Source organism: Scomber scombrus, chromosome 7 (assembly GCF_963691925.1).
Source record: "Scomber scombrus chromosome 7, fScoSco1.1, whole genome shotgun sequence".
NCBI lineage: Eukaryota > Metazoa > Chordata > Actinopteri > Scombriformes > Scombridae > Scomber > Scomber scombrus.
In genome coordinates this window covers 10,993,746-11,018,640 of record NC_084976.1, presented here as the reverse complement: position 1 = coordinate 11,018,640, position 24,895 = coordinate 10,993,746, and the positions used below count along the sequence as shown (strand labels likewise).

At 38.5% G+C, this 24,895-nt stretch overlaps 1 protein-coding gene across 1 annotated transcript; it reads left to right on the top strand.

Moving 5' to 3' along the window:
- Window positions 1–483: 483 nt before the first annotated feature.
- On the top strand, window positions 484–23,973 carry ddc (dopa decarboxylase). Its single transcript, XM_062423065.1, has 14 exons — window positions 484–581; window positions 5,253–5,461; window positions 6,650–6,763; window positions 6,861–6,980; window positions 12,555–12,689; window positions 13,788–13,931; window positions 14,524–14,590; window positions 15,066–15,160; window positions 16,657–16,724; window positions 17,530–17,606; window positions 18,985–19,004; window positions 19,118–19,216; window positions 21,543–21,644; window positions 21,820–23,973. The coding sequence occupies exons 2-14, from the start codon at window positions 5,261–5,263 to the stop codon at window positions 22,018–22,020; spliced, it is 1,443 nt and encodes a 480-aa protein (XP_062279049.1). The 5' UTR covers window positions 484–581; window positions 5,253–5,260; the 3' UTR covers window positions 22,021–23,973.
- The last annotated feature ends 922 nt before the right edge of the window (window positions 23,974–24,895 follow it).

Below are 24,895 nucleotides of genomic sequence, written 5' to 3'. Positions count from 1 at the left end.
TTAGAGGCTGTGTGAGGTTTCACAGTTTAAAGTTTTGCTGTGAGGAAAGAACAAGATTAAAGATTAACATGTTTGTAGCTCTGCAGTTGGCTGCCAAAGTAACTTTTACATAACCTTTACTCAAACATCATGAAACAAGATCACTATACTCCCTCTTTATTATACATTTTAAGCATGACCTAAGGGCCACAGTAAAATACAGTTAACACAATATTTACAGATTTTTGTAAATGTGGTTTTTCGATCATTATTCATGGCTTTTTTTCTTGGAGTTTCCAAGAATATGAGATATAATATTACTTATGAGAAAGCAAATAGAGATACAGTGGTTATAGCTTCAAGCGCTACTTGTGAATCAGTCTGTCTTGCACTGACTGTGAGCCCCATTCCCATTGGCTGGCCTACTGGGAGTTGGGGGGGGGGGGTGTTTAGAGGCAAGATAAAAGGAGCAAATGTCTCTTGTCCTGCTTACACACACCAACACACACGCATCACGTGCCTGGCTGTCTATCTGTCTGTTTGTAAAGGCGAGGAGAGGATCCAGCAACCAAACACACCGGCTGAAGCTCTCACCTGGAAATGTGAGTATACACACACTTGCATACAAACATGTCTAATCCTATTTGCGATGAGGATAAGGATAAGGATAAGGACTATGCTTCTCAACAAGAGAAAGGGTGAAACACTTGTTGAATGAGAAGGCACTACTGTAGAGCAAGGGGCAATGTTCATTTGTTGTCGTGTGTCATTTGGATAAGTAGTATGTATGTAGCTTTTTCTAGTCTAATTCATCTATTGTTGTTGGGCTGCAACAGCTTTATCCTTCAGTGTGATGTTCCTGGTTTGCAATTGATAAATGTGATCATAAATGTTATTGCATTGCTCCCTTTTTGAATACTACATTCATTAGCTCTGTAGCATGCCTAATAGCTCTTCTGAATCTCTGCAAAAAAAAGAGAGAAAGTTGTACGTTGTACTCCTTGCTCCATCAAGGAAATCTTGATGGAGCAAGATATATAAAAACTGCCCTTTGGCACACCATTTGTGAGAGAAGTTTTTAACAATAGCTTATATGAATAGACAATAAACTAGACATGGAAATGCACTTTGCTACCAAGCTTTTCTTTTCATGTCAGTCATTGAAGTAAAAGGAAATAAAGCTATCATCAGACTGGCTTAATGTCTTGGTAAGAGGGTCAAGGGTTTATACATTCATTTAGATTGTTCAAGCTTATGTGTCTGTGTCAAGGAACCTGGCTGAGGCGGTGTGTGTATTGTCCTTCATATTGTACTGCTACTATTCTTTTTCTCTTTTTTTTTTCTTGGGTTTTCATACAACTTCAATTATGAGATTTCCCCAAAATAATAATTTATACATGAGCAGATACTAAATAAAAAACATACATATAAGTGGAAATTTAAATAAATAAATACATAAAATAAATAATAATAAAAATAAAAAAGATAATAATAGTTATACATAAATTAATTTTTCTTTCTTTCTAATTTTTTAAAGAAAAAAATGAAGCAGATTGTACAGAATGACAGATGAGGCAGCAATTCAATCCAAGACAGTATTACAGGCAGTACTGTTTACATACAACAAAAATGGGTTCCAGGTCTTTTCAAAAATATTACCAGCACCATAGAGGGTCAGTCTAATTTTTTCTAATTATAAAAATACAAGACATCCTTAATCCAGTTGTACTGCTACTATTCTGTAAATGAAAACTTAATTATATAATTCATTATCAGTAATGAGGGGGAAAATAAGCCAGGCAAAACAATCACACTTCAAGGATTGCAATTATCTTAAATGTACATCATTTAAGCTATATATATATATATACAGTATATACAGTACTAGTCAAACGTTTGGACACACTTTGTCATTGATGTAAATGAGAAGGTGTGTCCAAACTTTTACAATATATACAGTACTGTGCAAAAGTCTTAGGCCACCACCATCATACAAACAGAAAATACAGGAACTGTGTAAACAGAATTTAACATTAATTATTAATTATTATTATTATTATTATTTAAGGTTCCATACCATTTAGGTTAAAGAGAGCCAGGTTCCTGCTATTGCTCAAGTATAAGAGGTGGCCACACCAATTATCTGCCACTTTAGACAATAGAAGCTGTTTTATTTTTGTTTTGTTTTTCTGTTTTTTTAATACTGCATACATATTTCCTGTATTTTTTGGTTGTATTCTATTAAAGAGACTGAGAAATAATTACATATGGTCATTATAGCATTGCTAAAACAACAAATCTAGTGGTGGCCTAAGACTTTTGCACAGTACTGTATATCGTCAGACTATAAGCAACATGATGAGGGACTTTGAGGTGTGTCAGCTGAAAAAAAAGATATGGAAATGTCAGATTTTTTACTGAATTCGACTGATTGTCTTGCTATTTAAAGATAATGTGGGCTGAAGACACACAGTGCTTACTATATATATATATATATATATATATATATATATATATATATATATATTTATATATGCATATGAGTTAATAGAAAATTCCAAATGAATTATCAACAAGAATCATGAGCATCTATCAACAGGAATAAAGTTAAACACACACTCAAACCAACGAGGGCAGATAATGAAGAAACCTCTGAATAACAACGTTGTTGACTTTTTATATATTGTATATTATATCTTAATCATACAAATGTTTGAATTTTGCTTTTCTGCTTTTCTGCATACAACAACAATCTTCAAAAAAGCACAGTACACACAAAATGAACGTTAAAATATTTACAACCTTAGTTCTATAAGTACCAGGGGACCTCTCTACTGGACTCTATGGGTAATACTTTCCTCTAATAAAAATTGAAATCGCCATCTGAAATTTGCATGTACATAATTGACCAATCAGGACACGCCTACCGATTCCATGTGTCCCACACAATATAAAAGACAGTGTTACTGCAGTTCCCATCCCAAAACCACTTCAGCGGACAGTTTAGGAGGGGCAGGGTCCATAGGTAGAGGGCTCCACCTGTACTTATAGAACTAGGGTTACAATATCATAATATTTGTTCTATCTTACATAGGCTTTGCCCTCTGCCTCTCTGCCTCATTGAACCCAACCAGCTTTCGGTTAGTCGCCACAGCCCTCCTACTATTTAATAATCCCAGTCACACGGGGCGGTAAGGGCCCCATCCCAGCCCACTTAACATGAACATGAATTTGTCTAACCTCACAGGGGTGATAGGTTATACAACAGACACCCTGCACACCCTATTACCCAAGTAATCTTGTATCACAGGAAGTGCAGGCTTATAATTACCCAGGTGGGGTCAGGTTTACCACAGCTGACACTCACACAGCTCTTTCATAACTCCTGAATCGCACCTGTGAGAGTGGACTTTAAAAAGAAGCCTGTCATGTTCAAGAGGTAAAACCTTAAGAACAGACAAGGCATAGACCAAGATGCTGCCGTGTCCTTGACACTCACTCCACTGAATAAGGCCATAGACACTGCTATACCACGTGTTGAGTGCTCTCGGACTTCACCCACTTTCATGTAGGCTTGGGATGTAAGCACAAATGTTTCACAAGGTGGTGGGCAAAGACAGGTCTGTTGCCAAAAGGCCTCATGGAGGAAATCTGCTGCTTCACACACTTGAATAGTGGTATAAGATATCCACCAAATATTGAGAACCTCTCCCACTGCACCAGTGTTGTAATCCCAACCACTTAGCTTTGTAGCAAGCAATGGTGGATCCTGCTCTCACCACCTGGGTGGTCTGCACCACCTGTACAAACAGTCCAGCCTGCATCAGCCTGTCCCTCTAAAGAGCCAAGTCTGGAGAGGTTGGCCCGACATGGATAGTGTTCCTATCAAGTCTACCTCCAGGGACAGAGCACCCCACACTTGGGGAATGGAACATGGCTGGATCACCAACATCTGGGTCATCTCCCCATACCATGGCACCAAATGGCAGTCCAGGGCTATCAAAATTACTGACAGTCTGTCCTGTTTCACTGTCTCTATCAGAAGGGGAATGAAACAAAGAGGTGCAAAGGTGTAAAACAGCTTCCTTGGCCATGGTGCATGAAAATGGTGAACAGGTCTTCTTCCGCTTTCCCGAAACAGTTCCAACTCTGCTATAACACACCGGGATGCAGGACCAACTCTTCTGCCAGAGGGCCGCCTCTTGACATATGGTCAGAACGTCTTTTTCCAGAAATGGAATGTGGAGGGGTCTCAGAGACAGAGTGGTTCTGAGGCCCACGTGAACAGGTTCTTCAACAGGGTTGCAGATCGGACTCTGCCCTGCCTGTTGATGTAGACAACTGTGGTGTGGTTGTCTGTTCTCACAAACACGTCTCCCCTGAACCAGAGTCATGAAGTGTTGGAGAAGCAGGAGCATCGCCTGAAGTTCAAGGCGATTCAGTTTTCCCCTGAAGGTCACACACCAGGTTTTCAAATGGATCTGTGAATACCACTATGTAGCAGTGTTCCAGTTAACAGATGCTGTGGAGACCCTTACTAATGCAGGTCCTCCTGCATTGATGGGGGAATGTTCACCAAGCGATGCTTGTGCCTCTTGGGATTCAAGTGCAAGCTGGCGAACCACCGTTGCAGGTGCTGCATGTACAGGAACAACTGAATAGCCCACCACCATGAGCTCCATTTCCTGCATGACAGGAGAGCCATCCATCTGGGTTCTGATAGAACAGCCTGCAGACTGACAGAGTCGAGCACGACTCCCAGATACTCCGCCTGCTGGCATGGCTGTGGAGCTGATGGCAAAAGCAGCACTGTGTGGAAAATGGCCCATTCTCTGGATCTTGCTATGACAATGAAATCATCTATATAAAAGAAAATCCTCATGCCACCGTTGCGAAGCAGCTGCAGCACCACCTCCACACACTTGAATGTGAGAGGAACCAAGGAGTAGCCTAGTAGCCGGTAGCTAGTTGTACTCATAGACTATCCCCTGGAAGGTGAATGCAATGAACTTCCCTCCTTAAACCACCAGTGAATGTGTGTGTGTGTGTGTGTGTGTGTGTGTGTGTGTGTGTGTGTGTGTGTGTGTGTGTGTGTGTGTGCGTGTGCGAGTGCGAGTGCGTGCGTGTGCATGTGTGTGTGTATGTGTGTGTTTGTGTGAGAATTCGTGTGTGTGTATGTATGTGCACATGCTTTTTAATTTGACCTCTGTCTGACTCTGCTTTATTTTATCTGGAAAATTGAGAAAATAATGTGTTTCCGTTCTGTATTTCAGTGTTACCAATGGATGCAGCAGAGTTCCGGCGCAGAGGGCGGGAGATGGTGGATTATGTGGCTGACTACCTGGAGAACCTGGAACAGCGACCCGTTTACCCAGATGTAGAACCAGGGTATCTCCGATCCTTGATCCCTACCGAGGCTCCAGTAGATCCAGAGACATATGAGGATATTATGAAAGATGTGGAGAGGGTCATAATGCCGGGCGTGAGTTTATACTTTTTTTTTTTTTTTTTAGCTTTTCTTTAATGGAATCATGTCATGAAACCACAGTATGCTTCTTCTTCTTTTTTTGCAGTATTCTGATTACATTAAGGACTTAAGTTCATTTGTTTATCTCACTTGAGCAAATTTGCTATACCACAAATAGAGAAAACCAAAACAAAACAAAAAATCTCATCCAGTGATGCCAGAAGCTTTTCAACCATGATACCCAACAACAGTTAATTTTAATGCATTACTGAGGTTGTTAAAAGGAAAGTTAGCTATTTTGATTGTAATAATCAAAATAATGAAATGATCCTGAGATCCTACTGAGCATTTTGTTGGGACTGTCATGCTGCAAACCATGTAATTTTGAGGTAATTTCTCTCAACATTGCATTAAATAGTTTACATTTGATTTACTCCTCTTATGTTCACTGCTTTTGAATCTATTAGCGCAACTGTTGTTGGTGGTGGTTCATTGGTTAGCACTGTTACCTTCAGCAAGAACCTTAGTTTAAGTCTAATTTCCCCATAGAATTGGCATGTTCTTCTGTATTTGCATTGCTTTCTCTCCACAACCAAATCAAAATGGCAGTTGTAAACATGACAAAGTATTTTTCTGTCTGTGGGCCATGGACTTCTACCCAGTTCTGCATGAGCTGTAATTTCAACTGAACCTGGTAATGAACATTGCAGTATTCGGTCTGTTGAGTCAACAGATCAACAGGGGTGATTTTGAAAAAATCTTTAACCTAACTTTTAAAATGATGTGTCGCTCTTTTCCGACTTCTAACATGCCAACACTGTGTCTCCAACACCTCCATTCCATGACCAAAGTGAGAGTGCAGCTTTAACCTAATTGATGACTCGCACTGGAAAAAACATATAATGGATATCCGACTATTTTATTGTGTGTGCATGTGTCCATCACAGCCAAACTCAGTTTATTTCACCTACTAATTTCTTTGTAGCTAAATACATAACTGCCAGTCAATGAAAACACTCTGTGGTAAACCATGGGATATGATGAATATTCCATGTTATGTCCAGCAACCTGTTATGTCATGGAGGCTAGAAAAAAAGTTTATGCTAATTAGAATAACATTAGTAATAACAGCCATTTGTTTCCAATGAAGAACTAAGGCTGATTTTGTTTAAAAAGTATTTGCATGTTTTTTTATGATCCCAGGTCACCCATTGGCACAGCCCATACTTCTATGCCTATTTCCCAGCAGCTTCCTCTTACCCTGCCATGTTGGCTGACATGCTGTGTGGAGCTATTGGCTGTATTGGATTCTCCTGGGTAACAAACATACATTGCCTGTATCTTTAGTTCATATTTCTATCCAACTCTAAATCATTTTTTAATTTTGTTTATATTTTGGGATGCATGTTTTCAGGCTGCCAGCCCAGCCTGTACAGAGTTGGAGACAGTGATGTTAGATTGGCTGGGGAAGATGCTCCAACTGCCTGAGTGCTTTATAGCAGGGACTCAAGGCCATGGAGGAGGTGTCATCCAGGTAAGTGTTTTTCTTTTTGTTTTTTTGTTTATGCTTGCTGACTTGGCATGCTGACTCTTTAACATTTTCATTAAATCAATTTTCAAATAAAAGCCAAAAAGGTAACTTAAGTAAATAAATTATGGAGTGTGGATGTCAGTAAAGTCAGACGTGTGATGAGTGGAAGATGTGCCTGTGCATTTTATACGCTGATAAAAGCAAAGTAAATAACTAAACGGACATAACCAAACCAAACAGGGAAGGGCAAAATGTTCCACAACCCAGTCTCACAGCAGGATTGTGTTCCAGGTTATACTAATTTACCAAACTGCAGGATGAAAGAAAGGTGAACCACACAAGAAATTTCCCTGCACAAATGTCATCAGGAATATTAATCAACTTCTGCTCACATTTGTCCGAAACATGTCTAAAGCTGAGACATCGCCTCAAATGTAGGTTTTATGAAATCAGATTACAGGAATCATGACTTTTTGCATTTGTATAAGTATTGGTTAATGTGTAATTTCCCTAATTTACTGGCTAGTCTGGCTTTCAAAAAATGTAAACACTCACAGCTGAGTTCTCCTGAACACATATTCATCATCAATTTATCTCTTATGGATTTGTCCTCAGTTTGACTCATACCAGCTGAAAAGTGGTGGGAAATTACCTTTTAATATGTCATCCACAGGCAGACAGAGATGATGGTGATGGTGCTGGGATTGTTTCGTGTGGCAAGAGGCTAAGCATTATTTAGTGTTCTATTGACAGGAATGCAGCAGCAGTAGAGGATGCTATCTATATATATATATATATATATATATATATATATGTGTGTGTGTGTGTGTGTATGTGTGTGTGTGTGTGTGTGTGTGTGTGTGTGTGTGTGTGTGTGTGTGTGTGTGTGTGTGTGTGTGTGTGTGTGTGTGTGTGTGTGTGTGTGTGCTGAGTAGCCTACTGGAGCATGAGAGTGCACTCTGATGACGGATCATTTCATGCCTCTTCTATTGTGACCACCTGAGTGTGAGGATGTGGTTGTGTGTGTGCTCATCTGATGTTTTTGTTTCTGTCTTGCCACTCTCCCTTTTTAAGTGCAGCTTACCAGCTCACTATGGCAACGAATAGGCCTCCTCTCACTGCAGCAGGGCTAATGAGTGTTGTGACAGCGCATTGCCAGCATATTATTATAAACCTTATATAAACACAAAGGAGAATGGGGATGGTTTCAAAAAGACCCTCTGGTGACCTTACATTCCCTTTTTTATCAGTGTATGTTGTTAGACCTTGGTGGCAGAAAAACTAATTCTGCCTATGATTAAAAGATTAAAATAAGCTCACAAATCAAAAATGACAAAAGATTACATAATTTAATTAACTACCAGTAATACTTTAGATAAGAAATAATAATCACTCTGTTCATTCATGTGTTACTGCATGCATCATCTTTAGCAATGCAGTGCTTCACGTCCTTTCCTAATTGTGCAAATTAAAAATAGATATACTGTTTTCTTTCCTGCCTGTATGTTGGAAAATTGGCATTAAATCGTAAAATACTTGCTTAGTTACATTTGAAAAAGAGCAGGATTAGGGTTAGGGTTAGGGTTATATTTGTTCACTATATTACTGGTGAGATGAATGAAACACGGCAGAATTTTGCAAAGGCTATCAGGATCAGAGGCAACTGTGTGCACATGATCATTTCTCAGGATATTGGTATGGTCACAACAAAAAGGACATGCCATGTTGAACCTTGAACAAAAGAAAAAATTGTTTAAACCAATTACCAAATAAAAGCCAAAAAGGTAACCTAAGTAATTAAATTGTGGCGTGTGGATGTCAGCAAAGTCAGAAGTGTGATGTGCATGAGTGGAACATGTGTATGAGAAGACCCTTATATTGATACTTCGTGTCACACACAGCATCATAATCTCACATATACACCACTATACTCATACACAAACACCACTATACTCTCTCTCTCACACACACACACACACACACACACACACACACACACACACACACACACACACACACACACACACACACACACACACTATACTCATACACAAACACTACACCCCTCTGTATGTCAGACTATAGTAGTCTATGGGAGAAAGTATAATTGTGTATATCAGAGAGTATAGTAGTTTATGTGAGAGACAGTAGTCGTGCATGTGAGACAGTATGGTACTGTATCTGAGAGAGTTGATTGAAACGGAAGCAAGTTTAAATTCTCATTTTCTGATTGGTTCTTTGATGAAGAAAGAACCGGGATATCACAGACACGCCCTACTTTCCCAGTAGTTGCTCCGCCTATCTACAATCTTATGTTGTTGTCTAGGGATGCGTCAGCAGCACTGGCAGCATGCAGAAAGTCTTGACTCACTACAAGCACATAGAGCAGACATGGGCAGCCTGCTAGTCAATAACCAAATATCAATAAATTTTAAAATGGTGTTGGAAGCAAGCAGACCATTACAGCATCTAAATTACTGAGTTGTGACAACTCTCAACCTCTGTATGTCTAGGTCTGCTGCACGGAGGACTCAGCTCCGCCCCCGCTGAGACATAGGAGAGGAGCAGCTAACGTTAGCCTCTGCTGCAGTTTGCTGTCATTTCTTGTCACGTCGGCTCTCCTTTGCTCTCAGGAGGGCCTGGTAATGGCAGGAATGCTACTACTTTATTCCGCCTCACTGATGTGTAGAAAAGGTCCTCTGAATGGGGGGACAGAGTTGCACTGTCAGTAAGCGGCTACAGAGGTAGTGGCTGCTGTACGCTGTTGTGTTAGCTGCGGTCGAGCGAAGAGTGAATGAAGTGAGGCCAAAACAGACGTTATAATAATACTAATAATAATAATGCTTTTTATTTAAAGGCGCCTTTCAGAGCACTCAAGGACACCTTACAAGACACATAAAACAACAACAACAGTACATCGAACTTAATAAATCAGCAAACATTGATGTGGAAGTTAGTGCAGTTTTTGCAAAGATAAAAAAATAAAAATGAATGTGACTACAAAGTGCAATAGTACAATGGATAAACAAGAATGTGATTACATAGTTAGTGTGAGACAGATTATGCCACTCGGAATAAGTGCATTTTCAGGCGGGATTTAAAGGTGGAGACAGAGTCAGAAGTGAAAATGTCTGGTGGGAGAGAGTTCCAAAGGCGGGGGGCAGATCCACTGAAAGCTCGTGACCCCATGGTTGGGTTGGCAGATGGAGGATCGGAGAGTGCGGGACGGTGTGTTGATGTGAATAAGTTCAGATAGATATGATGGTGCCAGGTTGTGAAGGATCTTGAAAGTGAAGAGCAGAATCTTAAAATCAATGTGGATCCAATGAAGTTGCTGCAGGGCAGGAGTGAAGTGCTCAATAGAGGAACTTCTGGTGATGATACGAGCGGCTGCGTTCTGGACCAGTTGGAGTTTATGAAGAGATTTCCGAGGAAGACCAAAGAGGACAGATTTACAATAGTCCAGACTGGATGTAATCAGGGTGTTTACAAGCATAGCGGTTCAGGTTGGTGTAAGTGAGGGACAGAGACGATTGATGTTGCGTAGATTGAAGTATGCAGACTGAGTAACATTATTGATGTTATGCTGGTTTTGGTTGGTTCAATGTAATGAGAGATCCTCTGTATTAGAGAGACATATGTTTTACTTCAGATAAAGCTGAGCCCTCAGTGTGTGCTGCTCGCACAGAGACAGTGAACCAGGTAAAGAACTGGAGGTGACAGCTACAGTCTTTATGTTCATCAGAGAACCAATCAGAATCTGAGTTTTTAAACTTTCTTCTGTTTCAATCAGCTCTTTCATACTGTACTCTCTCACATGTACTACTATACTCTCTGACATACACAATTATACTTTCTCACACAGACTACTATGGAGTGCAGCAGTGTTCATGTATGAGTAAGGTGCCTCTAATAGATGTGTGTGTGCTTGTTATAAGCTGCATAAAGCAAAGTAAATAACTAAAGGGACATAACTAAACCAAACAGGGAATTGCAAAATGTTCCACAACCCAGGGGTTGCAGGTTATTCTAATTTATCAAACTGTAGGATGATCAGAAAGTAAGGTGAACCACACCTTAACCGCAAGAAATTTCCCTACACAAATGTCCTCAGACAGTCCAAGAAGTCATATCAAATAACTTCTGCTCACATTTCCCTTACTTACTCCGAAACACGTCTAAACCTGAGACATTGCTTCAAATGTAGGTATTATGAAATAGGATTACAGGACTTTTTACATTTGTATAAATATCAGTTAATGTGTTATTTTCCTAATTTGCTGGCCAGTCTGACTTTCAAAAAATGCAAACACCTTATAGTGAGACAGCTGTAAGCACTGAAATGACAGGAAATTCACTTGGGTACATTTGAAAGCTTGAGTCTGCTTTTGTTAGTTTGAGACATGTTTTTATTTGGTTCAATTCCTGAGACCTATAGCATCCTGATAATCGCAGTGGTTTGATGGGTAGGTTGATTGATTGATCCATTTTGTGGATCTCTAACCTCTTAAAGATCTGGCTTTATTTTACTCTGCCCCTTAATTTGTTTCCACACAAATGACAAAGCCTATATTGACCCTGCTTGTCTGGTGGATTTGTGTTTATTGAACTCACAATTTTAACATTTCATTGACTTTCTTGCACTAATGCCCTCAGACGCCTCAGAGCACACGCGTCTGAGTGTCTACATTATGTGGCCTCAAAAAATTCTCACTGTGTCAGGCTTATTAGGTTTGCTGGATGATGACTCACACCGCAGTTTAGAAATACAATGATTTTTCTTTTCTAATGAAGATGCGGAATGTCACAAAAGTCAAAGGAAATATCCAACAGCACAAAATGTGTCAATGTGCTGCTCTGCTTTCTCTACAGGCTTAGAGAAAGCAAAAAATTATGTCTGTCCCCAGACAAAGGTGTATTCAAAGAAATTATTAAACATACTGGTGATTTTGGAAGTTAGGTCATGGATATTTCATATTTTATTTGTAGTAGCTGGGATAAGTCCAGAATCCTAGATGATCCTAAAATCCTAAATGATTTGTTTGCTTTTCCCACAACAGCAGTCAGTGGCTAACATGCTATTTAAATATGTATAGCTTTTCAACAACCTTGAAACTTCAACATGAACCCATACCTCATACTGTGACTGATTGGATTAGTCCACCAATGAAAGGATGACTCAGTTGTTCAATATGGAAAACCTGTGCAGCTTTTCTGTAAACATAAAAATCAATCATAAATATCTTAATATATTTTTGGCCATGCAGTTGCTGAATCATGCTTAATTTTCCACCCACATGTCTGGATTAAGTTCAAAATCATTTTCAAGTAGTCCCTGCTTCACTGGCCAACAAGTTGTAACTGTTGGTTACTGAAACAGCACTGATGCCTCTGGAAGCTCAACTCAACAGTCCATTAAACCCCCCCCCCCCCCAAAAAAAAAAAAAAAAAAAACAGGCCAGCTGCCTGAAATACTTGATGTTTCTGATTTTTTATTTTGTAAATACAAGTAACATTTAGTATAAAATTCAAAACCATGGAGCATTGTTTTACAAGTTTCCTCTTATTCTACAACAGAGTACAGCAAGTGAGGCAACCCTCATGTCTTTGCTTGCTGCCCGCTGTAAAGCAGTCCGACAGGTCCAGGCCTCTAATCCAACAAAGTTAGAGGCCGAAATCCTCTCCAAACTGGTGGCATACACATCTGAGCAAGTAAGCACAACAATGTATTTAAATGTATTTCCTGTTTATGTGAATAGCAAAGACTTTGCTGGAACTTTGGTTCATTTAATTGTAACCTAATTCTGACTGTACACATACAGTTTTGTGTCAATGTCTTAGTTAAATAGGCTTTCATTAATCAAAAAAAAAAAAAACTTAAAATGAAATGCAAATTCATAAGGATCGTGAATGGTCAGTGTTGTAAAACATATGAAAATACAATGCAACTATGCTTTTGCAAAATTTCTATTCTAATATGATGACTTCTCTAAATGGTCCCACTGAACAGCAGTCCATGTGAACTCAGATCATTAAAGGTTGCCTCAGTAATAGTGAACGAGTCTTTCAGTGATTGAGTGAGACAGAAGGTCAGTCAGGCAGTAGCTAGCTCTGATCAGGTTTAATACCAGGCTGACTTTGTGATTGGGTTAGGAAGTTGCCTGAGGGCCACATAGACCTTTACATGGTGAGCAGTTTCCACTGCTGGATTAAGAACAGTGTACTGCTGTCCACAGTATGGATCCCTAAAGTACATATGCATTTCTTCTTACATTTTAATCTGTTGTAAATTATCAAGAATAAATCAAGTTATCTGGCTTAAAATGGTACAGACTTTATTTTAAAGATATATTATAACATAAGAAAACAACAGGTAGAAATCTTAATGAAATCTGTCTCTGGGCTCTCGATGTCATTTGGACTGTTTAAAACTAGTAGTGCCTATAATACAGTACAGAACTTAAAAATACTGTTTTAAGTGTTCTGCTGTTTAAAAACCTACCTGTACATGTATACTTCTATACAATTGTATAATGTTATTTTATTATTATATAATTAATAATATTTGACAAATGTAAGCCTATATAAGTTTAGATCTGAATCTTAGCACTGATAGTCAAAGATGATTTTAAATTATATGTATATGAGTTATAACATTTTATCAAAAAATCATTTAGTTTCAATAAGATTGAAAATAGCTGTTGTTCATCGTCTCATTGAAAGTGAAAAGGGGATTGAACATTGTGATGTCCTGGTAACAACTCACGTACTTTATGTTTTTCACAAATGTTGCATCTCTTACCCACTTAGGCTCATTCCTCAGTGGAGCGTGCAGGTCTAATCGGAGGAGTAACGATGAGGAAAATTCCCACAGATGACAGTTACGCTGTCACTGGGGACACCTTTAAGAAGATGGTGGAGAAGGACAAAGCAGCTGGACTCATCCCTTTCTATGTAAGAAAAGAGAGACATCTACATTCACCTATCACAGAGCTAGAACACATACGTAAACACATAGTGCAGCACATCCAACATTAAATATGGCTAATTTTTCCATTGTAGTATAGACATCCGTCACTGGATTTTTTTTGCTACTCATGTAAACCCTACAACCTGTTGCACATCTACCCACTGATTGCCACAATGATACCATTTGCCTGTGATGCTGCTGTGCACCCCTGAGGCTTCTGTACAAAGGTAAAATTGTTTCTGTTTAACCTAATGTATGTCTATCTGGTTAAGGATCATAATCCCTGTCTCATGTGCACCTATAGATCACCATCAGTGACCAATATTCAGGAGTCTGAAGTGGGCCTATAGCTCTGAATCATCTGTGTGTATCCAAAGTGATACCCAGATCTTTGTCTGAATAAGAAATTGATATCTGTGCTTCTTTTGAAAACAATAAGCTAGTTGCAGTGATAGTGAATTTGTATTTTAATTTTCTTAATTAATAAATCTAAATTATTTATATCCAACCTGTCATTCTCATTGTTGCCACAATTAACACAGGCGCTTTTATGATTTGTTTGTTTGTGTCTTACAGTTATGTGCAACTCTCGGCACCACTCCATCATGTGCTTTTGATCACATCACCGAGCTGGGGCCTATATGTGAGTCAAGTGTCAGCAGCACACACTTGATTTTCTTTTCTTTATTAGCCTTACAACCCTTTCTTAAATTTATATTCACTTATTTTGTGTGACTGTAAGTTGTGACCAACTTTAATTGAAAAAAGGTCAGGATATTTAGATGAGAAATACTATATCCATAAGGTATATGGAAGGGACTCCTATTTCCTGCACCAAGTATACTAAGTGTGTGAGTGAGAAACAATCAATGCAATCAGTCAGTTCTCAAAATATTTAGAATTATTTTTTTTACAATTGTCAGTTATACAGGGCTTAAAATAGATCACAATTTAATAAATTAATGTGCGTTGTTTTTTCTCCCCTCTAACAACAACTATGTTCTATGTATCTGTATCTATGTTTTTGTAGCTAAATAAGATAGTTTAATAACCCCAGGTTATTACATTTTAGATTGAAAAAAGCAGATGTTAATCTCTATGTTTCTTGTCTGTTCCAGGTAAAGACGAACATATGTGGATGCACATTGATGCAGCATATGCCGGGAGTGCATTTATCTGTCCTGAATTTAGGCCTTTGTTGAACGGTGTTGAGGTGTGTAAAAAGTGCACAATACAACAATACAACAATACAACAATGTTTTAGCTTTGCAAAATGTTTGCAAATCGGTTGCTCCAAGAATTCTAATGAAGCAAATTATGTGGTGGGATATTAACTTTGATCATCCCAATATGTGTAGGAGAGGTTTATTATGGTTAACTGTGTTCAAAACCTTCAAGTGGGCATCCACCTGCATGTTGGTGCTGAATTACGAGAGAACCTATTTCTGTTCAATTGCTTGTGAAATATCATTCATAACATCTATGAAAGGCACTACTAACTGTGTACTGATTATATCCAGCTGCTTCCTGTCTGTTTGAAAATGGCATGACGTTAATGTCAAGGAGGACGTGTGCAAGAGTGAGTAATAGGCAGAACAATTGGAATAGGACGCAGTAGCATCAATTTGCTTTTTGAGGCTGTCGAGGCAGCCGCTGCTCCCCAAGCTGTGCAGAGACGCAGAGATAAAGGACAGAGTAATTTCCTGAGGCAGCGTTAGACCTTTATATATCACTGTTTATTCGACACACTAGTTCAAACAACAGTTCTCTGTGGGGAGACAGAATAAAACAGGCTTAACTGTAAAAGGACCAACTGTTGTTAAATCTGCTCTTTGACTGAACTGTAAAATTAGCTTTTCACTTTTGTACAAATTTTCTTCCCATAATCTTTAAATGTTATGTTTATCTTTATATGCAGAGGGAAATTTTAGATTCAAGGTTGTTAAAGACAGTGGAGATGGGATTACAAATACACAAATATATACCTATTTATATACTGCACTTAAAGTATATAACTTTGAAACATTACGATGTCAGTGAAAATGATTGGATGAGGACATGAAGAAGAAATCTAGTCTTTTTGGATGAGAGTCCTGCTTGAGGGTTGGTTGCTAGGATATGAGCAATGGGCGGGCATGCAACCAGCCCTCTTTGAATCAATCAGCATGGCAACTGTCAGCCAGGAGATTGTCTCACATTGTCTCCCTTTGCTGTGTTATTGCATTTGTGGAGGTAGAGAGAAGGATATTAGAAAAGATAGCTGATAAAAGATGTGAACAGATTAGGGAAGGTTTGTCTCACTTTGAATAAACCCTCCAAGTAAAGGGTTATTTTCTTTGCAGTCTGTGAGCTGCTGGCTGGATGTTCCTCTTTTGCATTTCAAATAAATTGCGCCTGCTTCAGTCCAGATAATGCCGTTGGTGAAAAGGTTGTGTCTGCATCAGTAATAGTAAATAAACATGTTTTATGGTGTGTGTTTTTGTAGAAACAAAAAGTTCAAATTGTGGTAATGATTAATGAAAAAATCAACAATTTGCTTCTGGAAAATGTATTAGACCTTTCTGAACACACCCAGCAGTCTATTGACTTGAATTGACTGACAGTCACTTGTATTAAACGAAACCATGTTTTGAGTTTGTTTTTGATATTTCATTATTTATCAAACAATATGGCTTCATCATAGTTTTTTTGCTCTTATTTCTTTTAAAGTTTGCAGACTCTTTCAACTTCAACCCACACAAATGGCTTTTAGTCAACTTTGACTGCTCTGCTTTGTGGTAAGTTGTCTTATTCACCTCCAATGTATGTGTGTGTATATATATACATAAACAATTTTTTTTATTTTATTTTTTTTTTACAATTGCTTCACTGTTATTTTTGTATAGGTATATACAAAGACTTGTTTAACACAAGGAGAGCTGTCCATACTATTTCTAGTGTCCACCACCTCCTGTATTTTGTCATCTGTCGTATCATATATCAGTTTACCCCAGCAGTGAGTCATGGTCCCATCAGGTAACAATGAGTAGTTAGTGTCATCACAAAACTGATATCCATCTACACCTCAATCATTTCCACAGTAAAAATAGATCTACGCCTTCCATCTGCTCCTTCTGTCAGCAGCAAACAAAAACGAGACATGCTTTGCACAAGATGGAAATAGAGGTGTTTCAAACATGACATGTGGTGAAAACAAGAGGTTCTTTAACCAATTCACCACTGACATAATATTACCTGTTACCACTGAGATATCAGTAAGACTTTACTCTATTTAGCATTTGCAATCAGTATATGAATCATTTGTGACAGACTTTATTGCAGCTCTCAGCAGATGTATGAGAGTTTATTGATGTCATTGTCAACAACTATAACTTGGCCAGTTGTGATAATATAAAATATGTCTTCATAGGAAAGTTGTAATTTCTGATTATTTTTATAATTCGTTATTTTAATGACAAAAAAAAAATAATTTCATATGAAGAGTTCTACATTTTTATTTGAAGTGATTTTTTTTTGTAGGATAAAATGATGATGAAATTTGGTGTGAAGACTTTTGTTCTGCATGTCAACACCTGTCAACAGGGTAAAGAAGAGATCAGACATCATAGGAGCCTTTAAGATGGAACCACTATACCTGAAACATGAAAACCAGGAGTCAGGTAGAGTCATTTCACTTAAACTATCTGAATAAATTATTACAGATCAGGTCAGATGAACCATTGACAGACAGCTACACAAATGCAATTGTACTTGTGGTGCTCATTTTAACCTAAATGCAAACATTTCCCATTTAACAGTAACTGCTGAAGCATTGCACCAGTGTCTTAAAATACAGTGCAGCGTATCCTAATCCAGATAAGCACAGTTAAAAGGACGTAAGTGTGATAACTAGACAGGTGTGTGGGAGTCTACTCTTGTGCATCTGTGTATGTGAGGACCAAGCAGGGTTTCAGACCTTGAGAGTGAAGACATTTTTGAAAAGTAAAGACATTTCAACAGGTGCTTCAAGAATGTTTGAGTGTTATAACTTGGTTTTAGGATTGAGGTGGGACATGCAGTTGTGACAGTTGAATTTTAATTTAGGTGCTAGAGAATTAATTATGTTAATGACGGCCCTTACAATTATAAAATTGCAGAAATGTAGCTGTGTGTGTGTGTGTGTGTGTGTGTGTGTGTGTGTGTGTGTGTGTGTGTGTGTGTGTGTGTGTGTGTGTGTGTGTGTGTGTGTGTGTGTGTGTGTGTGTGTGTGTGTGAATGCTGGCTTCTGTGAGCTATTCGAATAATATCACAATCCTATTCTACTGTTGCTGAAGCTGATGACAAAAGACTGATTCCATTGCTTACATTTTTCATCTTTCTTTCAATAATTGATTGGGAAGGCTTTACAGTACAGTATTTGTGAACTAATTTGACTAATACACCTCATTAGTGTTATACATTGTGCTATCTTGGAAGTGTGATTGTGTTGTCAGAGAGAGTTGATGAATACTATAAATGTTGCCTAGGATCTAGGATTAAAACTAGTATGATTCAGTGTTTATGTGTACATGTGTTTGCTTCTAGTGTGTGTGCTGCTGTGCCTGCTCCAAGCCTACAGATGGGCTCAAACTACTCTATAATTTGTCTGACAGACAAACAGACAAAGAGGCAGACAAACCGGTCCCACCTCCCACCACTCTGAGGCACCTTACAAAAGCTCATACAATCTGGACTCAATCTAATTAGTGGTTATTAGCAGCAGCTCACACTGGCCTTCATTCTGTTGAGATGAGCTATCTGTAGCCAGTGGTCTGTGTGGAATGACAGTGCTATGATCAATGAGACACAGGGGAAGGGCACAAATACAGCAACACCTGGAAATTGGAACACGATCCGAGATATAAGTGCCTTAAAACAAACACAATTATGAAGCTTATGTTGTTCAATATTGGTCAAAACATTGTTGATTTATTTAAATTTGTAATGTGTAGTTATGGTACTGTATGATATATTTTACAGACAAACAGTCTGATTATCTATCTGTTCTTCTTTTAACAGGACTGGTCACAGATTACAGGGTAATTATAAGTATAATTGATTTCGGAAATATATTATAAAAATCCCATAATAAACATCAAAAGCTGCAGAAGTTAAAACCGTAACCACTCTCGTGCTCTCATCCTTCCAACAGCATTGGCAGATACCACTGGGAAGAAGATTTCGCTCACTAAAGATGTGGTTTGTCTTCCGTATGTATGGGCTCAATGGACTGCAGGCTCATATACGCAAGGTAGGCGTCCAAATGTATAATCTTCTCCACTCAATCCCTTCAGTCCATGTAAGAACGGTATTCTGAGAATGTGAACAGTGGCCGGTGGTTGCTTGTTAAAAAAGTGAAATATCTGTGCCAATCTTGTGACTAACTTATGTTTTCAAAGCTTACTACAATGTATTACAGGCTAACATCTTTTGTTTTTCAAGCCCCTTCATACATCATACATCAGGTTTTGCTTGTGAATATTATTCCTCATGTTCATACTGATCATTAGTAGATCTCTTCCATATGCGCTTTCATTTTAAGTAACGGGTTAGGGTTAGGGTTAGGGTTAGGGTTAGGTTTAGTTCTCTTTTTATATTTCAAAATGTATCAGAAGCTAATGTGAGCCTTCAGTCCTGTACATTAGTCTAATAAGTGGATATCTTCCAAAAGTGTTTTTAATACAAGATTCTCTATTTGTGTCTTGCTGGAAAATGTTTCTCTGTTGAATGAGAGGACAATAATAAAATGAAGGAAATTTGCATTAAAAAGCAGGTAATTTCAAATTGTGATATCCATTTGATTTTAAGAACGGGTCTGTTAATGAACAGGTGGAATGATTACAGCAAGAAAAAAACACTTTCATGTGTGCACCTAATTATTATTTAAAGACAGTCTGATTAGATTTAGACACAAAAAACAGGTTTAGGTTTAGGTTTATGGAAAGCATCTCATTTTGTGTTAAAAATCTAATGCTTGGTCAGAGCAATTTGGGGGTTTTGAAAGTGTGGTAGCATTCACTTTCCTACTCTACCTTTAAAAAACCCCACTTCTGACAGTTACATATGCCTGGTCCTTTTGGTAAATGCCATCCTCTTCCTCCCAAGCCTCACTCCTCCTAATCCTCCTTTCCACTAAAGTCCCTTCAGTGCCCTGCCTCCTCATCTCTGCTTCCATCAGCACATCCTGTCAGTCATATATGTCTGTTCTGTATCTTCTTTTTATAGCAAAGCTTTCCTACATTTCTGCACCCCTCCTCCTCTGTTACCCATGCCCATCCCTTTCCCCTTTGCCTTTTCTTCTTGCTGCTTCACCCTTTCATGCCTGTCTCTCTTCCTCATCTTCTTCTTCCTCCCTCCAGTCCGGTCTGTCAATCAAATGAGCCTGTTTTGTGTTTACTCTCGATTTTAAATGAAGCAGCAGAAGCAGCTTTGATCCCTGCAGCCATAACCCATGATACACTACTCAAGATTCTACTGTGCATCTGTCTTTTAGATTAGATAGAACAGGACAGATATGGGCAGCTTGAAAATTGCCATGTTTTAGTTTTATTGTAGCAACATCAGAGAGAGAGACAGTATGTATCAAATGAAAATACAGCTTGTGTGATGTGCACATTTTTTTCTTTCCCTTCTGGAAAAAAACCAAACATAAAATGCTCTTTTGTCCTTGTTTCCTGTGCAATTATAAATAATGCATCCTTCCACATCACGCACATCACACACAAGATGGACATTGAGGTCATTATTAGCCACTAAACAATTCTGAGTGATGTTGACTTACTGGCTGGGAATAAGGAAGCACAGTGGTAGTCTACCTGTTGGTCATTTAAGCCAATATTTGGCTTCATTAGAGAACAACAGGTAATAAAGGTGAAGCTGGTCCACACGTTTGTGATCATATTCAGCGATGCACATTTAGAATTTGACCATGTACCCAGTGTTTCAGCAGGCTCTTTGATCACAATTGGGTAAATTATATTGTTATATCAAATTTGATTAGAAAACATATATTTAGTCCTAAATTTGAACTTATTTGAACTGAACCTCCCAGTGCTTCTCACCAGGATGTGTGTACTATCCAGCAAGCCCGAATCAAATGCTTATGGTTATGGATGTTAATCGTAGGCCATAGGTAGGAGTTTGCAAGTGAAAGAGGTTGGCTCTGTCCTTAGTCTATGAGTAGATACAACACAAGAACAAGAAAAAAGGTCTCAGGTGTTTATGGTTAAAGCTTTGCACCATGTAATGATACAACACTGCCATCTAGTGCATATCAATGAAATTGCACCTCTTACTTGTGTGTGATTTTTTTACTTTTCTTTTTGAATAGGTTTTATGTACTGGCAAGGCAACAGAGCTCTTTTGTGCTATATAAATATATAACTAGTTGTGCCTTTTACCTTTTACCATAACTGCTGGTTACTGATCTGAAAGATGATTAACGTAGAATAATAAAACCAAGTGGACTTCAAGATCAGTGCAAATGTACATTATTGACATTAATATCAGTGGTAAAAACCATATTGCAAAATGTGTATAAGTCGTAGAACATTATAATATAAATGTTCTGTTTACAGCAAGTGAGCCTGGCCAAAGAGTTTGAGAGTCTAGTACGAGCTGACAAGAGGTTTGAGATCTGTGCTGAGGTCATCATGGGACTGGTCTGCTTCAGGCTCAAGGTACAGTTCAGTTCAGAAGTCATTGTTTAAGTCATTGTGGTACACAGGAGACATGGCAGTTACATCATTCATACAGTCACAAGTGTCCAGTAGTTTTATTACTAGGTAATAAAATGATGGCTCTTGTAAAAGTCAACACGTTAAGCATTATCTTCTCCTTGCTCCCTCCTCTCAGGGCTCCAATGAGCTGAATCAGACCTTGCTGAAAAGGATCAGCAAGAGCAGAGAGATCCACCTGGTGCCATGTCAGCTCTCAGACCGCTTTGTCCTGCGCTTCGCCATCTGCTCACGCACCACTGAGTCACATCACATCCAGCAAGCATGGCGGCACATCACACAGCTGACGTTTGAGCTTCTGCAGGAGCCTGCTCATTGACTAATAGGCAGGGAAGGGCCGTCCACTCTGATGCTTAAATAAGGACCAAAGTTAAGAGAGTTAAGAGTTTCATGTTGCAGATATGAAATGCCATTAAAGGGAATGAAAGGGGATTTCACAGCTCACTTTCAAGTCAGGTATGTTTCTTTTTGCAGTCAGTTTATCCAGTCCAGTAGGTAGTAGGCTGATGACACATATATGTGACAACAAAAATTAATTACGCATCCACAGAAACCCAAATGTCACATTTTTTATCTGCAACTGAACTTCATTATCCCTCCTCTGACATAGCTTTTATCTCATACTGCTTAATTAACTTTACTCTCTTTACTGTCTATGCGGCTTCTGTGGCATTGGTGTTAAATTTGCTTTGGGGTAATTCAAACTGAATTCTGCAATGAATGTATTGCACATTGTGTGTGTAAATGATTTTATGTGTTTTAATGTGTCTGCAACTTTATGTGGGTAAGCATAAAAAAAAGCTTTTGTAAAAATATATACATGTTTGGTGATACATATTTAAATGAAAGAGTAGAATGAGTTGGAAAAGTATACAAAAAAGATCACATTCACATCACTGGTTGGTTATACTCTATATTGTATGGAAGGCATCAAAGATCATGTGAAGTTTAAAAAGAAATTCTACTATTGCTGTTGAGACTTGAAACCTTTTTATAATTGCATTCATTTATTTATGACACTATTAGCAAAAGTAGCTTTGTTTAATATATAGTTGCGATTAAGACAGGCAAGGACCAATCTTTATTATTAATTTTATTTTGCAGAATTTATATTAATTCATAGAGTCTTTGACTGTAAGCCTGAAATGAGAATGAAATTATGCCTTTGATTTCTTCTCTTATGGAGAATACTCACAGTCATTAGATTTACACAGGGAATTTATTAGTGACACAGACTTAACATTATCACTTGATCCCTGATTTAGCCCTTTGTGTCTTACTGCACTTACGAGGAATCTAGGCTCCTCCACATCCCACACATTAGTCTCACATCATATACAGTATGTTCAACTTAAAGCTTTAAATCAAGAACAATAACCCTGCCGGCTGTCATTATATTTTTGTCATCATGGTTAGTGGGTTGCTGATTGCCCTCACATCTCTTTTCCAGGAGACGTGTAACTCAGTGATGTAATGTTGTCAGTTCTATGATTGTTTTGAAGTACGCTGCTTTTAATGATCAAGGTGGGGTTTTTTTTATTTTGGGCTTGGCTGTGTTCTGCATGAAATTACATGGGTTCATTCAATAAAGTCGATTGTAGTCTGCACAGGGTTTGAATTCTATGCACTGTACTAATTAAATACCAGAGGGATGAAACTCGGAACTGTGACTGTAGTGTGGCTCTAAAATAGCAACCCAGTCACAGAGAACACAACATGTTAGACACAGCACAAATAGCCTTGTGAAACCACTGGATCTGATCGGAGGTTGTGTGAGTGTAATGCACCTCCGCTGTCCCTCTACTGCAGTGTAATCAATTAAATGTGACAGGCATAGAAACACACACACACGACGAACATGAACCATCACGTTGGGCCTCTCAGCCTCCTCTGAGCATCTTAATCCCTGAGGACAAAGGCCAGCGTTCTATAAATACAGATGAGGATTCGGTATTAGAGGTTAATTCTAGCCCCGATTATGGACCTGCTCATTCACTTTCTTCAAATGCTAGATTTAGTTCATTCTGCTTGTAACTTTATGATACAAGACTAGCTGTATACAAGAAGAATTGGTCTCTAGTAATGTGTGTGATCTGCAGAACAACTATCACATTACAGCTGGTTGAGAAAATGGCAAAGAGAAAGGACTGTCCTGACTAGACTGTAAAATTGAATGATGGGACACATGGGACATAACAACGCTATTACAAAGATCCTTGTACCAAACATAGTGCACTTGACCTGCACAACCTGTATGAATAAAACATGTGCTTTTACGAGACACACTGTTCACTTGAGTTACTGAGTGAAATGTCAGTTCTTACATGCACACAGAGGAATGTTTGGGCAGATTTACAAATGTATAGTTAAAAAAAAGCATTTAGCTCACACAAACACACACACACACACACACACACACACACACACACACACACACACACACACACACACTTTTTTAGCTATAAAAAACAGGCTGGGTTTCCGAGCCAATTTGGAGGATTGAAGCGTGACAAAAACCAAATCAAATCAAGCAATATGACTTGTACATTACTTTTTTTTCAGAAATATAAATTCCCATGTCTAAAGACAATGTTATTTAACAGAGCATATCAGTCTAACTACTTAAATTGATATTGACTGCAATGACTGGAAATATCTGCACATGCTCCCTCAGTGAAAGCCTCTTTGCTAGGTGCTTTTTTCATTACTGACTACCGTGAGTGATTGTCTGAGTCCCATGCTATTAGAATCACTATTATTTGAGCTTTTTGGGTTGAGTGGATTGATACATGGCACTGTAAAGCAGACAATACAAGTATGTTGTAGAACCACGGTACATATTTGTTGATTGTTTTATCCATCTTGACCATACCTTAAAATACAAGTGTTTTTCTTCCTCTGTATACCCAAATCTATACTAGTTTCCACAAGGTCCTGAGAACTGCAGTTGCTCCGTTTACCCACAAGAGGTCGCCATTAAACATGTTGCCAGGTAAGAGGCATAACCTCAGCTAACAGTCAGTTATTATTGGATGACCCACATCCCAAAATATGCTGCTGATACTGACACCAACGGATACACTACGACTCATGACCTGGCCTTTGAACAGTCAATACAGTGTGGGGGTCAAATAAACTTTTGTGTACTATGTAAAGACACTGTTACTATATTTGTGTGTTGAGCGCAGACTTTA